At 38.1% G+C, this 15,590-nt stretch overlaps 2 protein-coding genes across 6 annotated transcripts; one reads left to right on the forward strand and one right to left on the reverse strand.

The window, feature by feature from the left end:
• Positions 1–921: 921 nt before the first annotated feature.
• On the reverse strand, positions 922–9,536 carry LOC308404517 (sterile alpha motif domain-containing protein 3-like). Its single transcript, XM_080894593.1, has 10 exons — positions 9,435–9,536; positions 8,252–8,336; positions 5,467–5,581; positions 4,944–5,132; positions 4,772–4,859; positions 3,714–3,875; positions 3,393–3,602; positions 2,760–2,925; positions 1,713–1,792; positions 922–1,552 (listed from the first exon to the last, which is right to left on the reverse strand). The coding sequence occupies exons 2-10, from the start codon at positions 8,331–8,333 to the stop codon at positions 1,250–1,252; spliced, it is 1,395 nt and encodes a 464-aa protein (XP_080750719.1). The 5' UTR covers positions 8,334–8,336; positions 9,435–9,536; the 3' UTR covers positions 922–1,249.
• Positions 9,537–10,582: 1,046 nt separating this feature from the next.
• On the forward strand, positions 10,583–14,973 carry LOC308404490 (uncharacterized protein). Of its 5 annotated transcripts, XM_080894563.1 has the most exons (13): positions 10,583–10,682; positions 11,810–11,882; positions 12,091–12,152; positions 12,247–12,306; positions 12,425–12,548; positions 12,634–12,758; positions 12,855–13,438; positions 13,918–14,008; positions 14,130–14,191; positions 14,286–14,345; positions 14,454–14,534; positions 14,629–14,729; positions 14,837–14,973. In XM_080894563.1, the coding sequence occupies exons 8-12, from the start codon at positions 13,920–13,922 to the stop codon at positions 14,688–14,690; spliced, it is 354 nt and encodes a 117-aa protein (XP_080750689.1). In that variant the 5' UTR covers positions 10,583–10,682; positions 11,810–11,882; positions 12,091–12,152; positions 12,247–12,306; positions 12,425–12,548; positions 12,634–12,758; positions 12,855–13,438; positions 13,918–13,919; the 3' UTR covers positions 14,691–14,729; positions 14,837–14,973. The 5 variants fall into 5 exon arrangements, 1 of the variants encoding a protein (XP_080750689.1); XR_013973134.1 differs by lacking the exons at positions 10,583–10,682; positions 14,286–14,345; positions 14,454–14,534; positions 14,629–14,729; positions 14,837–14,973 and having other exon boundaries at positions 11,628–11,882; positions 12,855–13,065; positions 13,155–13,184; positions 13,319–13,438; XR_013973132.1 differs by lacking the exons at positions 10,583–10,682; positions 14,286–14,345; positions 14,454–14,534; positions 14,629–14,729; positions 14,837–14,973 and having other exon boundaries at positions 11,628–11,882; positions 12,855–13,184; positions 13,319–13,438.
• The last annotated feature ends 617 nt before the right edge of the window (positions 14,974–15,590 follow it).

Genomic DNA, 15,590 nt, shown 5'->3' on the forward strand with positions numbered 1-15,590 from the left:
TATATCCATCTTGGCTATTAACTCTTGCAGCACTGGGTGTTCTGAATTTTGGTTCCAACGAATTGCTAAACCTTTTGAAGCCAATTGGCTCACATAGTTGTGTAGATATCCCAGTCCCAATAAACATATTCGTCAATGCTTCCTCTCGCTTGTGATGTTCCTGTGAATTGACCAACCAGTAGCCATGGGGTCGCCGCTGGAAGCACTGCATTAATGTTTTTTGTGGCGTTGTCTCGGGATGCATCACGCTGCCTTGCCTGGGGTTAGCTTCTGTTTCTGGGGATGAGGGTTGGGCGTGCTCCCTTACCTTCTCAAGGTGCAAGCTTTTCAAGTGCACTTTAAGGTTTGTGGGATTTTTTTTCCCTTTAGAAATATCCCCCATATTTTGTCTCTTTCCACTACAAGACACTTGCTTTTATCTAAAACACAGTCATATTCAAAGTAATCCCAAATTGGAGCAACGTACACTCAGAAAAATAAAGGTGCCAACTGGAATTAAAAGTGGTTCTTTAGACTGATGCCATAGAAGAACCTTTTTTGGTGCCACAAAGAACCTTTCAAACAAAAGTTCTTTGAAGAACCATTTCTTTCAGTGGTTCATTGAAGAACCTTCAAAGGTGCCCCAAAGAACCATCAAGAAATGGTTCTTTGGGGCACCTTTAAAGGTTCTTCAATGAACCACTGAAAGAAATGGTTCTTCAAAGAACCATTTTTAAAAAGATCCTTCAAATGGTTCTTTAAAAGAACCATTTTAAAGAACCTTTTTTGAGTGGTTCTTTAAAGAACCATTTTAAATCTTTCAAAATAAAATGTATCATAAATTGAATTTGAGTAGGGTAAAATAAATACAAGCACATAGACATATATTAATGGTTTATTGGCACTTTGTATTACAGAAAAAGACATTTTAATGCTAAGCACAACACCACTACTAATAATAGCATATAAGTCATTTAAACAGTAATAATTAAATATCTTTACTATAAATACATATAAATATTATACTATAGATAAAACAACAATTTTTACATTAGAAATAGCAATACTTTCATAACAGACAATTAAACAACACATTTTCATCAGCATGTTTGCATTTTCAGTAAAACTATTTCAAGAACAATCTTTTTATTTAAATTATCAATGAACTGCAGCCTTAAGTTATGTAAGTTAAGTTTAATGTGAGACTCATGGTCCTTTGTTAGTCCACACTGGGATAATTTCAGTCTCTCACCTGCACTATGCTGGCAATCTATGAGATATTTAATGCATTTGCCACTCTTTGCACAGCTACTGGTACAGGTGTAGTCAGAGTTCCCAAGTTGAGAACAAATGCCTCCAAAAAGCAAAATGTCTTTTTTAGTTCACTTGGATAGGCAACATTGTAGACATGGTACAGGGAGAAGACAATACCCATCGCCAATGAAATGTCCATTTCCCCACTGTCCAGAATCCTTTTTTGTCCATCCATCTGGACATTGACCTCAGTTGAATCACTCAAGGGCTTGCCGTCACTGCTGCTGAGTACGATTGTAGGTATCGGGCTGTGTGGATCCTGAAACAGAAATTAAATTCTTGAAATGAGGAGTATAGTTTAAATAAGTATAAACAACAGCTGTCCCAATGAAAGTATAAAACTCCTGTAAAATACTGGATTTGTTCAAGACCCCCCCCCCCCCCCCCCCCTCACCATACCAAAAAATATATAAATTTACCTTATTTATGACGAAGAGATGAGAGGCATTTTCTTTGAAAATAGATGGCAGGAGAAGAACAGCTGTGTTTACCATCTGACCTGAAAAATAAAGAGAAATATGTAAGTATTTTCTGGCCAATTTTGTTAATACAAAGGTGTAAAGGCCATATGAGTGCCTTTATCAGGAGTTGAATGTCTTGCAGAACATAGGCATTAGTGCAGTAAATGTATACCTAATTAACTTTTCAGTGTAATTCAGTGTAAATGTTAAGCATTTATACAAAACCCCCAGAATGTTGTTCAGTTCTGTAAGTTGCTAGCTTTAAATAATTTGAGTCCTAAAGAACTTGCAAAGCAAGTCTAGCTGCCACTGAACATTTTTTGGGATAAACATTGTGTGAATGACTGAAAATCTTCATAGAGTATTTCCTTGACTTATTCGAATAATGGTGTAATTAATCGTTTTTTTGATGAAATCCACACCTACTCTCCTTCAAAGAACTGGTGGAACTGTATAGTAACGACTCTACATATGTAACGATGCTACATATAGCATCGAGGGTATATCAGTTAAATCTTAAAGTACATCATTGCAGAGACGAGACAGGAGAAATGTCAGTCTGTGGATATTGTAAAGCAGCGGTCCCCAACCTTTTTTGCGCCACGGACCGGTTTATGCCTGACAATATTTTCATGGACTGGCCTTTAAGGTGTCGCGGATAAATACAACAAAATAAAACTAGTACCGGTACCGAAAAAAAGAAAATTTATTCATAACACACGTGAAAAGACCCAGGAAAACCGAGTAAACGATAAAAACGATAACAAAATAACGCTGAAAACCGATAAAAACCCTGAAAAACTATACATTTCACACCTGAGCCTCAACTCTCGCGGCCCGGTACCAAACGACTCACGGACCGGTACCAGTCCGAGGCCCGGGGGTTGGGGACCGCTGTTGTAAGGGACACTGTGTTTACTAATGTGCTGTATGTGAAACCTTAAAAAGTGGTATCTGAGATAGGAGTTAAAAATGTTTTTGCTCATTATTGCCAAGTGCCCTCACCTTTTCTTTCAGTGTCTGTCTGGCTCTCATCAACAGATTTTAAGCAGAGGCTTTTAAGGTTGCTGTTTGGGGCTATTGACACAAGCTTCGCTGCCAACTTACTGAATCCTCGGATTACTTTTTTGTCCACATCAGTTTTAAGTAACATGGAAGCCTCTTCAAGAAGCTAAAATAAAGGATAAACATATACATATTAGCTTTGTACCATAATATATACCATTATATAGCAAACCAGAACAATCATTATTTCACACATCAATTATCATTAGAGAAGAAATTATAATTTTGCATTTGTTTACTTTAATTCTCAAGTACACATTGCTGTGCAAAAGGGATGTTTAGACTATTCTTCCCAAAAAACTATCATTGGCATCAGATTAGTCCAAAATTATCCTGTAGCATGAAAATAAAACCAAAGAGAAAGACATAGTCAATGTGGCAATTTCTGTTAGTGTTCTGTTAGTGTACTTTTATTACTCATGAAATCTGCTGAGTCAGTCACTTTGCCTGTCCTGTAGGTACATGATTATTAGAAGTCTGTATAAATGTGCAGCACATCAGTACATATTCGTGTTTTTGCTGTGCACTATTGTTATTGTTGTTTTTTGCTGCAGTTTTTGATAAAACACTCACCACAACAGGGATAGTGAGACATGGGAATTCTCGTAGAACCTCTTCAGTAGTATGCTGAAGAATGTAGTGTGTTCTGTACTTCTGTATTTTCCTGAGGTGCGTTTGAATGACATCCACATTTGGCCTAGTTTTTTGGCACTCTTGCTTAATCACTGATACATGTTGGTCGGTGCTCCTTTCATCCTCCCCATCGTCAAGAGGATTGATATCCTGGTTATTAAAAAGTTTAGCAAATATTGAGAGAAAAAACAAACAAACAATACTTTTAACTTTTATGTACAATTTAAAATGGCAAACAAACATTGAGCATATTTAACTTGCCTTGGTTTTTTTCAAAAGGATACAGGGCTGGATATCTGATGATCTTTTTCTTCCTGAATTTGGAACTGAGTATTTCTGTCTCATTTTTTCAATTTCCTCTACGTCTACTAGTGGTCTTCTTTCCTTTTTAAACTTGTTCCTGAGAGACTCATGCAGAGCATCCTACAAATGATAAAAATGTAACTAATTATTCATAAATAGGTGCAACTAGGTCCTCCCTTTATGCAAGACATTTACCAGAAAACTTTGAGTGACATAAAGCTGGTAGGTTTGCTGTAATCATGTCATAACCTAATTAGTTCCTATTTACAGATCTCTTCTTTAACTCTTAGGAGTTGATCGAACACATGATATAAATGTTTGGAGCACTTTAGATTGGCTAAATACACTATAAAAGGTAGATAAAGTATTAATGGCAATATGTCCTACAAGCATACTCGTCATGATCTTTCAGTCTATATGTTAATACCTCTACCTTTTAATAATAATGTATACTTTATTGATCCCCACAGGGAAATTTCTCTCTTTGCATTTAACCCATTCACTCAGTGAAGCAGTGGGCAGCCACTAATCAGGCGCCTGGGGAGCAGTGTGTAGGGACGGTACCTTGCTCAAGGGTACCTCAGGGTAGCCGTTCAGTTGATTCAAACCCCCGACCTTCCGATCATGGGATAACCACACTACCTACTGAGCTATCCCTGCCCTATTTTCAAATTTAATTTTTTAAATACAAAAACTACACTATCCTGATACAAAGGCAAACAGAGCTAATATAATGCTGAATTTCACACCATTCACTTGAGAATTCACAGAGAAATGAAACAATTAATTTAAAAGAGCAATTGATATTTTATTTATTGTTTGACCATACTGCACGACATCTGCCTCAAAAATCACAATACTAATACTTGTATTGTAGTGGCCACAAGGGAACAGATAACCTCTGAATATGTAGCAATGAAAATGTTAGCATGTTACACTCATTAGCCAATAATTGGGCAATTCAAAGACAATTTGTTGGACAATTGTATCAATGTTTGCTTTTCAGGAATACTTACATATCCAGAGCCATAACTCTCCTTCAAAAAAGGAAAACTCAGAAGGACAGTCCTCAGAAGGTCTACATACTGCACAAGAGAGGGATACCTGCAAATTTTGAATGATGAACTTAAATTCTGATGTACATACTGTATTTTAAATGGATCAAATCTTAATTATATATAGACTTACATTGTCTCATTACTCAAGTGGTCAAACAGTGCTTGAATAAGCATGTTTTTGAGTCTGTTCTTGGTGGGTGACTTTAGTGCTGCATCTTTATTGGTCAACGCAGTGAGCACAGCTGGAGGAAACTGCACTTTGCAGTTAAACATAGGTTGGAGTGCTGACACAGTATGCTTTTCTTTGTGTTGCCTTCCACTGCAAGAAGAAGTAAGAAGTATGTTTAGAGTTTGTTACAAGACATGAATATACGTGTCCTTGTGTCCTGCATCAGGAATATCCGCATATTTAAAACGTACAATAACAGCTGCTGAACTACAGAAACAGAATCATAACAGAGAGTAAGAGTGGCTGTGACATTTCAATTTGAAAGTAAATGGGTGTGTGATGCACATCAACGCTGGAGAAACAGAACAGGGCTTGCGTCAACCCCTTGCCCCCCACCCTCCAACACCATAAACCTAGGGGAGGGGAAACACTGGATTGTATGAATGTACAATTCAGTGAATCAACCAGTCAACTTAAGACTCACTCTTTCAGCTTCTCTACAGCAGACAAAAATTTCACTTGGTCTTTCACTTTTGGAAAAAGACGCTCACTCATTCTTTCAGTCATCTGCAGAAGTGTCGATCCATCGATTTCATTGTCTGTGGCACAGAAAAACAATAAGACACGATCAAAACAGAAATGAGCATGTCGAAGATAAAGAATAAAAATATTATAAAACATTACTAAAAAAACAGCTATGAGTTCATTAGTGACTATAGATGATGACAGACCTGTGGAATAGCCAAAAAGTGGTTAAAATCATTTTAACAGTGGTTGACAACTCCTAACTAAAAAGTCATGGTTTAGGATGTATCTTACCTAACTTTGGTATGGACTGCCTTAAAAGGTCGGTGGATCAGTGTAATGAAGTCTTGACCATCACATCTGTATGCGTCCAAAGCATGAAAGTCTACCTCATCCCCAGGCTTGAATATCAACAGATCATCAGTCTCTCTGATGTGGTATGATTGAAGGTGTCTTATAAACTCCAGTGTTGTGAAAAGTCTTCCAACAAGAAACCAGTTGGCCCTGATATACACAATCAGGACTATTTTCACAAACAGTGGAATTTGCTCTGCATGCACAAGTTCCAAAATGAAGAAATCTCCAACTGCATATTTTACAGAGTTTAAAATGATGCATTTACTTGTCCAGAGTTTCTCATCCACAGTAACGGCTGTCTCCAAGTTTTGCAAACAAATCTGCAAGTTCACTGGAAGTTCTTGAAGTGATAAGTTATTAACTGCTGCTTGTGTATGATCGCTCCTGATGATCCGTTCAGGCTGCCACTCCCAGCATTGACGAAGCTGATTCCTCTTTGCCAAAGTCTGACAAATATTAATATAGTTATTGGTGATTCTTGCTACTGTCTTGAAATATTGATGTCTGGCTTCAAACCTCATGCACCAATGAGAGCGGAGTGACCCATAATCAAGGATGAGCTGAGGATAATGTAGCAGAAAATGCAGCTTGGGTGTAAACACACCAGGAAACAGATTGATGAAATCTGTCAAAAAGTAAGTGATCAGTTCATGTAGATTACTAATCCAGTCAGTGCTGATGGTTGGAGCAAGAATAATCTCTCCTATTTCTCGAACCAAAAGATAAAGCTGCCAAAACTTGTTACCCTTTTCAATCCTGGAGCCTATGACGAAAGGCAGAGTCCTAAATAATGTCCATTTCTCAACAGCAGTTCCAGAGATATTTCCATCCAGTGCTACCTTCTCAGATATTAGAGCAGGTTTGGAGGTGCAGTCATTCTGTCCAAAACTAAAAGTCCTTATGCTGTCATTCACCTCTTGGATAGTAACGGTTTTGTCCTCGTGCAAGGCTTTTACAACAGACTTCAAAACAAGAGGAATGACCCCCTCAAGAAAATCATGCATTACATCAGGTGGGAATGCATTTGTGGTATCAAAATATGACAGCTTGTTGAAGGCACATGGGCCAGTTACACCATACACTGACCTACAGTGGGGGTCATCTTCAACACATTGCAGATGGTATGCATGAACAGTCTTTGTTCTAAGAACACAATCTCCCTCACTAATGATCCTAGACAGGTCCTTGTAATGACACATACAAAACCTGCATATTCTACCATTACTGAATGAGCAGCTAAAACCTGCAAGTGTGTGAGAGGTTAGGTTGTCTGCAGATATTGTGGCCAGACCACCTTTGATGCAGTACTGTCTGTCTTCAAATTTTAATCGTAATCCACGTTCTTGCAAAACCTGTAGGTCACAAATTAATGGTTCTAATATTTTCTCAAATCCATATGTTTTCACCAATCTATGTTTGACAAGTATCAACAGATGAATATGTCTTAAAACAGATCTGTCTTTTGGTGGAATATTTCCCAAAGTAAAATAAAATGCAGACACTTTATGTAGACGTTTCTTTGATCCTAATGGATTAGCAACTTCAAATTCATCACTGTACAACTGAATTCTCAAATGTGGGTTGTCTGTGTTAAAAAAATCACTTTCTTTGTAAATTTTCCCATCACTAAAATCTGTTAAGGTTTCAGGAGCACGGGATTCTGGCCTAAAAATTTGTCTTAAAATGTTAGGATCATTACATATTAATTCTAAGACTTTTAGAAGTGGCATATACTGAAAAGTGTCCTGTTTCCCAGTAAAAGGATCTATCCCCAGGATACATTCAACAGGTTCAAACAGGTTTAATTTCTCAACACAGTATCTGTCTAGTTGATATGTGTTGCTGACTGCACTGAAGCAATGTTCTACCAAACTATTGTCATCAATATAATGAAAACTTGATATATCAAAATTAAGAGTCTGCAAACATTTAGAAAATATCTCCCTATAGTTTTCAATAAAATACTTGAAAAGTGATTCTACTTCAATAAGAACAAATGTTTGAACTTTTCTATTTACAATACTTTTCTCTTGAAGATTCAAGGAAAACAATGCCAGTTGTTTTCTCACAGTCTCTGTAAAGTTCTCTACAAGTTCACTCAGAGTTCGTTCAGATGATTGGGGAAATTCAACAGTTTCCTGGATGACAGGGTCACAGTCTGGGGCAGACTCTAATCCTTGTTTCTGATATTTATGTTTCTTCCTTGTGTGATTTTTCAAAGATTTCACAGACAAAAACTTTCTGGGACAGTCTTCTAGTCTGCAGACAATGAAGAATCCACATTCACTTTCATGGTATATCTGTTGATGTTTCAGCAGTTTTTCATATGTTGGTTTTCTTGTGGAGCACTGTGGACACTGATATGGCACATCCATAGAAATGCTCACCTACAAAGACCTGTTGATAATCTGCCAATTCATTTTCCCCAAGCCAAAGAGATACTTCTCCAACAGTCCACTGCTGAGCCATGATCTGTTAAAACAAAACAAAATGCCATTACATTGTTTTATTCTGTGACATCAAAAACTTATTTATTTTTTATTCATTCATTTTCCAAGCCGCTTTATCATCATAAGGATCGGAGGGGTGCTGGAGCCTATCCCAGCTGTTTTTTTTAGGCGGGGTAGACCCTGGACAGGTTGCCAGTCCATGGCAGGGTTGTCATTCAGATATGTATGTTTGGATTGTGGGTGGAAACCCACACAGAAACAGGGAGAACATGCAAACTCCACACAAAAAGGCACCCGGTTGACCCCGGGAATTGAACAGAGTCTTTCTAGCTGTGAGGCAGCAGCGCTAACCACTATACCACTGTTTATTCTAACTTTTAAGCCTTCTTCAGATAAATATTGATTATTTTATGCTTTCGATTATCTGGTCTTGTTAGTATAATGACCTCTTTTTTGCCTAATATATGATGTTGGATAAATGAAATGTACATAAAAAAAATTTAACTATAATAAAAACGGACATTATCTTGGTAACATCAAATGACTGGAGCATAATTTGTCAACTACTCTGAAAATAAGTTATACAGTAACAGTCAAAGACAACTTCTCATGTGTCACATTTCTGTTTATTCAAAACACTTATGCATTGCTGTATTTTATACAGCTACTCCACAATTCAAAGTACAGGCTACTGAATTTCTGAGTTTCTAGACCAGACACAGAGCTCACACAACAGGCTTCAGGCGCCATTTTGGTGACTTTAACCATATTATTAATTTTAATATCTGTCTACCTGACATTAGTTTATGTACGCAGCACGCAATATAGCCACATATTTTACAGGCCAAATTAATTGGGAGCACCTTCACTTAACCCCTGGAGAGTCTTGGGTCGATTTGTGGCTCTAAGACCGATAGTGTATGCATTTTTCTAAGACCCTCCAGGGGTTAATTGTAACAGTGGTTTTGTTAGGAAAACAGTTCTTTATACCAGATACTAAACTGCGTTAACGTCAAAGGCTAACGTATCTAACCATTACTGTTAGCACAACATTAACAGCAAGCTACAATGACGAGTAACAAAAACAAAACAATAAAAAGGTTTTATGAAAATGTTTTACCTTTTCCAACAGTCCAGGAATCCAGAATCCTTTAAAGACCAGCAGGTACTGAAGACTGTTATCCACTGGCAACGTCCGAGAGAAAGTTTTCTTTCCGTTAGAAAGTTCAAGGCTCGCGCGATCTGTGTGCGCATGCGCATCCCTACAGTTGCCCCCCCCCCCCTTTGGTTGTACTACGTGTTCTAACGTCTCTCTCTCTCCCTGTCATTTATTTGGCTTGACACATATAATAATAAATTGCGCAGTGATAAACAAGTACTCAGATCACATGTGCAATTATTATTTACTGCTGGGTGGTTTGTAAAGTTCACAGTAACTAGTATTATCATTATGATATATATATATATCATATATATATATCAGGCTTTTGGCACCCACCCCTGCCATCAGAATATTTTTAAGCAAGTGTTTCGAACTTTAATTTGAATATTCAGTATCCCACCATCTGCCCCCCCCGCACACAAACAAAACACACAGTATAATTTAAACCCTCATTAAAGTGAATATTATTTATGCCATTTTACACCAACAAACTCAGATAGCTAAGGATGAAGAACCTTTTGTTCTTTAAAGAACCATTTGTAATAGCTGAAGAACCATCCACAAAATAAAAAGGTTCTTTGACGTATGATGGTTCTTTAAAGAACCATGAAGACATCTGAAGAACCATTTAAGAACCATAATTTTTCTGAGTGTACTTGCCACCTGCTGGCATAATGAGACACAGCAAGAAAAAACCTGGAAACTAAACTTCATTTTCACCCTAGACTATTTTCGTTATAAATTTAGTTAATTTTAGTTAGTTTTGTGAACATTCATTACGGTTTTAGTTAGTTTTCCTTTTTTCACAAAGTCTCCTTTTTATTTTTATTTCCGTTAATGAAAATGTTTTTTCACTTCTAGTTTTCGTTATTTCGTTAACGGTAATAACCTTGGTACCAGGCACGTGCAGAGGGGGGGCTAGAGGGGCTTGAGCACCCGCCCCTTTCCTGATGGGTGCCCAAAGTGCCCTTTTGTTGAGTGCCCCTCAACAATAATATTTAACTATTAATCACAGTTTTGCTAAATAAAAGGATCTGGCTTGCATCAGTCACATGATCACATTTAACCAATGATCGCCCTTGACGGCAGAACGCGCTGATTACGAGCCGGGAACGAGCTCACAAAGAGCACGCGCATTTTTTGCGGTCCGGAGCTGTAGGAGAAACACAAGTTAACTCAGAGACACAGACTGATGCCACAAAACCAGTAAGTAGGTGTACAGCGTACACTGTAGTGTATAGCACCCAGGAGTATTAGCTTATTACGTACACGTTGGTAAGCTGTCTTGTTGCAACTGACGAACTGACACACACGAGCGTGCTATGCAACAGCGCGACAAACATTACCTGTCCTTTTATTAACCGCACAAGTAGTGCTGGTCACAGCTGCTGGCTACTTGGCTGTCATGGGTCTGTAGCTCTGTCACCGTTTTAGGGAACATATTTAGTTTTAAAGTATTTAGAACATATTTAGTTTTAAAGTACGTTTCCGGGCTTTTCCTGCCTTTCTGGAGGGATTATATTTCACTAAAAAACGATCTAATATGCATGTCCACATAATAATTATTATAATTATAATATATTAAAAAACACACGCTGTATTTTAAAGAACATACATTAAGAAGCAGATTATATTAGATTTATATTTTAAATAAGACAAAAGTTGGATTTTACAGCAGTAAAATGATTGTATCTCTACAGTTTAAACATGTAATAAGCTTTGCCCTGCACAGAGTGGATAGTGAAACAAATGGAATCATCATAATGACATTATTTCATATTTATTACTTCCCCCTCCTCATTGCTTTATTATTGTAGCTCTAGTAATAAATAATAATGTAAGGATTCTGGATCAGCACCATGATGCCCATAGTATATACAGTATTCTGAAGAAGGTCTAAAATGTCACTGTGTGTGCGTGCGTGTGTGTGTTTTATGTATATGGATTATTTTAAATTATTACTCATGATATAACATTGTCCAGACATGGCTGGTAAGGACATGAGGAGGAAACAGTAGGAGCTGTGTGAGGCCTTTAGTAAGGCAGTGCTATAACATTTTTCTCTCATCATTTTATTATAGATTAAGTGCAAGAGTTGTTAGGTGTGGATAATTAAATTATAGTTTATTGCAATAGCAAGTTGTGCCTTGTTCTCAGATAGACAGCAAGTGGAGAGTGATATATGAAAAGATGGGATGGAAGGAAGAAGAGAAGCAAAGAGTGATTCACAGGCAGAGCCTAAGCGCTGTCACCAATCTTTGCATTTAGTTATTATCTCATGACACTTGTTTAATCAGCTACCATCTCTCCTATGGACTTTTTAATGTCTACAGTCTCAGATCAACACAGCCCTGCCCTCCAGCACTATCCACAGCAACCCCTCAACAGCAACATTGTACCCATCAGGTAAAACATCGGCTACGTTTGCTTTGCCTTGTTGCCCATATTAGATTCTTGATGAATGTGTGTTGTTGTTATTCAGCCTGGCTCAATGTGCCCCTTTTTAGCTTTAAGCACCCGCCCCTTTAAACCTCTCTGCACGGCCCTGCTTGGTACCGACAATGTAAATCTTCACCTGTAGAATAAGTCTTTAAACTTGTGTGTCATCTTTTAGGGTCTTCTGTCAGAGAAAATACAGGAGACAAGATCCCTTTATGAACCCTCACACACAGCAAAGTAAGGACCACTACTCAATTTTAACATTATTTAAAATGGAAGAAGAAGATTCTGTTATCAAACTGTAAACTCACCTGTGGTTCTCTCTTTGCAGACAAAACAAGATTTTTAAAGCACATCATCACTTTCTTGATGCTGCCCCTTCTGACTTTTGGTGAGTGACTCAGAACCTTCTGATTCTATACTGTCAGACAGTCCTTTCTAACACACAAGTAAAACTGGCCCATTTGTACTCACATCCACCCCTAACCTCTCTACTTTGTGTCTCCCAGGAATTGTGAGCTACACAATTTTCACCAAAAGCAAACAATTAGTAACGTACGTCTCTGAGGCAACAGATGACAGAGGTTCATCCTGTGGCAGACACTCTGCCAAATTTCACCTCAGAATCTCAAGGTAAGGATCTTCATCTGTTTCATCATTTATACATGAATGTACACAAAGAACACAAATAATTTGTCTGTGATTTGTGTGAATTCAGGAGCCATGATCCTAAGCGACGTCTCCTCGTGGACATACTTGCCTAGAGAGAACTCTGCAAAGTGGTGGTTGTGCAAATTTATGCACTGGGTGGACCCCACCAGGGCCAAGAGGAGAGTAATCCAAGTAAGAATGAAATAGTTTGCACAGCAAGATTTAAAGTGATATAACATGGAGAAAAAGTTTACATTTATGAACTGTATACACACATGGCCGCCACAGCCACCAGGTCCAACTCCAGGAGGATGTCCTGGAACAGGAGATTCACATCATGGATGTTCAGCCGACAAATCTGCAGGAGCTTTGTGTGATCAAAATCTCAGAGGAAGGTACCCAGCTCCTTGTTGAATCTGTGCCACAAAGATTAAGCTGGCTCTGGAGGCAACAGTAGGCCCAACCCAGTACTAGTAAGGTGTACTTAATAAAATGCCCGGTGAGTGTAAAACTGCAGTATAGTATTAGTCAAGCTTTATTTATTTATTTTATTAAGCTGTTTTTTTTTATTTTGTCCATTTTTTTAAGATGCGGTCGGGAAAAAGTTGCGGGTGACAGGTGATGTGAAAAAATGACGAATTATAGCAACTCTGCTGACAGTGTTTACACGTGCTTCCATGGCAACTGCGTCAGACAGAATGTTATTGGATTTGAAAAAAAATAAATTTATTAGTCAACCTTCGTGTTTGCAGCATTCAGCATACTCAGCATACTCAGATACCTGTGATTGCAGCGAGAGAGAGAAAAAACGACAAGCATACACTGATCCACTAAAGATCAGCCAGAGACAGGTGAACACCTGATCCCTAAAGGTATGAGCTTGGTGCACATTGCTTTAAAGACTTATTGCAGCAGAGATGCAAAGATTTGTTTTACCTCCTAAGACCTGAACTCTTTCATGGCATGCCTTTTTAATTTCTCTTTGTTATTTGGGCTGTAAAAACAAAGAATTACTTTTTTTTGTTTGTTTCGACCTGATTTTTGTTTCTGAGAAAAATGAGATCCACATATGAGGACATTCACTTTAAATCTCAATGGCAGTATAATGTCCTCATAAGTGGATATCAGCCCCTTGTAGAGCAAAATTTTGCATTTTGGTCTAGACAACCCAAAATGTGTTGTGTGCACATATGTGGAGGCCAGGTCTTAGGATGTTAAATATATTGAATGATTCTAAGTAGAGAAAGTAAACAGCTTTTAATAATAAGTTTTGATTTTACATAGTGATGAATGCATCTTGTGTTTAAAGAGTGAATCACTGATCATTTTCTGTCTTTCTGCCATTTTACAGTGATGGCACGAAGAAGCCTCCGCCTGCAGGAGTCAGGCTATTATAGGGAAGACGGAGCTCCAAATATTTCATATAAAGAGACCTCATACAAGTATGTGTGTGGATGCTTTTGGGACTGCACGCTACATTCTGGATAAAACATCCTCAGGCGTACCGACGGTGTAAATCTTCACCTGTAGAATAAGTCTTTAAACTTGTGTGTCATCTTTTAGGGTCTTCCGTCGGAGAAAACATAGGAGACGAGGTCCCTTTATGAACCCTCGCATACAGCAAAGTAAGGACCACTACTCAATTTTAACATCATTTAGAATGAGAGAAGAAGATTCTGTTATCAGACTGTAAACTCCCCTGTGGTTCTCTCTTTGCAGACAAAACAAGACTTTTAAAGCACATCATCACTTTCTTGATGCTGCCCCTTCTGACTTTTGGTGAGTGAGTCAGAACTTTCTGTCAGACAATCCTTCCTAACACACAAGTAAAACCTGGACCATTTGTCCCCACATCCACCCCTAACCTCTCTACTTCGTGTCTCTTAGGAATTGTGAGCTGCACAATTTCCATAAACAGCAAAAAAGAAGCAGAAACAGCAGACACTCAGCCAATTTTTGAATCTCAAGGTAAAGATCGCCATCTTCATCTGTCTCATCATCATTTATACATGAATGTACACAAAGAAAACAAATAATTTGTCTGTGATTTGTGTGAATTCAGGAGCCATGATCCAAAGCGGGGTTTCCTCATGGACAGAGAACTCTGTGCGCAAATGTATGTAGTGGGTGGACCCCTCCAGGGCCAGTAGAAGAGTAATCCAAGTAAGAATGACATAGTTTGCACAGCAAGATTTAAAGTGATATAACATGGAGAAAAAGTTTACATTTATGAACTCTGGGCAGCGTAATAATTAATTTTCTTTCCTCAGGAATATTTACCTGGGCCTCCAGGGAACTGCTGGCCCCTGCAGGACAATTCCTGTAAATTGTCCTGCACAGAGATGAGTGGGGAGGAGTAAATGTGTTTCAAATGTTCTTTTGTACTTTTTAATGTGTTTCAAATAAATAAATTTTGTGTCTTAAAAAAGTTTTAGAACACGTCGCAGCATTTCCTTTTATGTGATATGGTTGGATCATAACGTGTTTCAAAAATAATGTTTACACCACCAAGGTGATTCCCAAAGAACCTTTAGCCATGAACCTGGCATATCTCAGGATAGTGTGCATTGTATCAATAAAATAAATCAGAAGAAACTGGACAAGTGGAGGACCTAAAAACCCAAAAACTAGCCCACAGCAGATAAACAGTACCTGAAAATCAGTGATAACGGGTCTGATGGAGAGATGAATCCATATTTTACATTTTTGGTTCAAATCATCGTCACGATATACAGACAAGTTCAGAAGAGAGGTACAACTGTATCTTCTGCTACTGTGTGTAAAACATGGTGGAGGCTCTGTCATAGAGCTGCATTTCAGCCAGTGGTGCCAGAGATTTAATCAAAACTGATTGAACTGTGAACCCAGAAAAGTACAGTCAGATTTTGATCCACCAGTCAATACCACCTGGAAATATCTGATGGTCAGAGGTTTTATTTTTTTAGCATAACAGTGACCCCAAGCACACTGTCAATGCAGCAAAAACATACCTAGACAGTAAAAACACAATGAAACACTAATAAA

This window comes from Rhamphochromis sp. 'chilingali', assembly GCF_963969265.1.
Source record: "Rhamphochromis sp. 'chilingali' genome assembly, chromosome: 10".
NCBI classification, from domain to species: Eukaryota; Metazoa; Chordata; class Actinopteri; order Cichliformes; family Cichlidae; genus Rhamphochromis; species Rhamphochromis sp. 'chilingali'.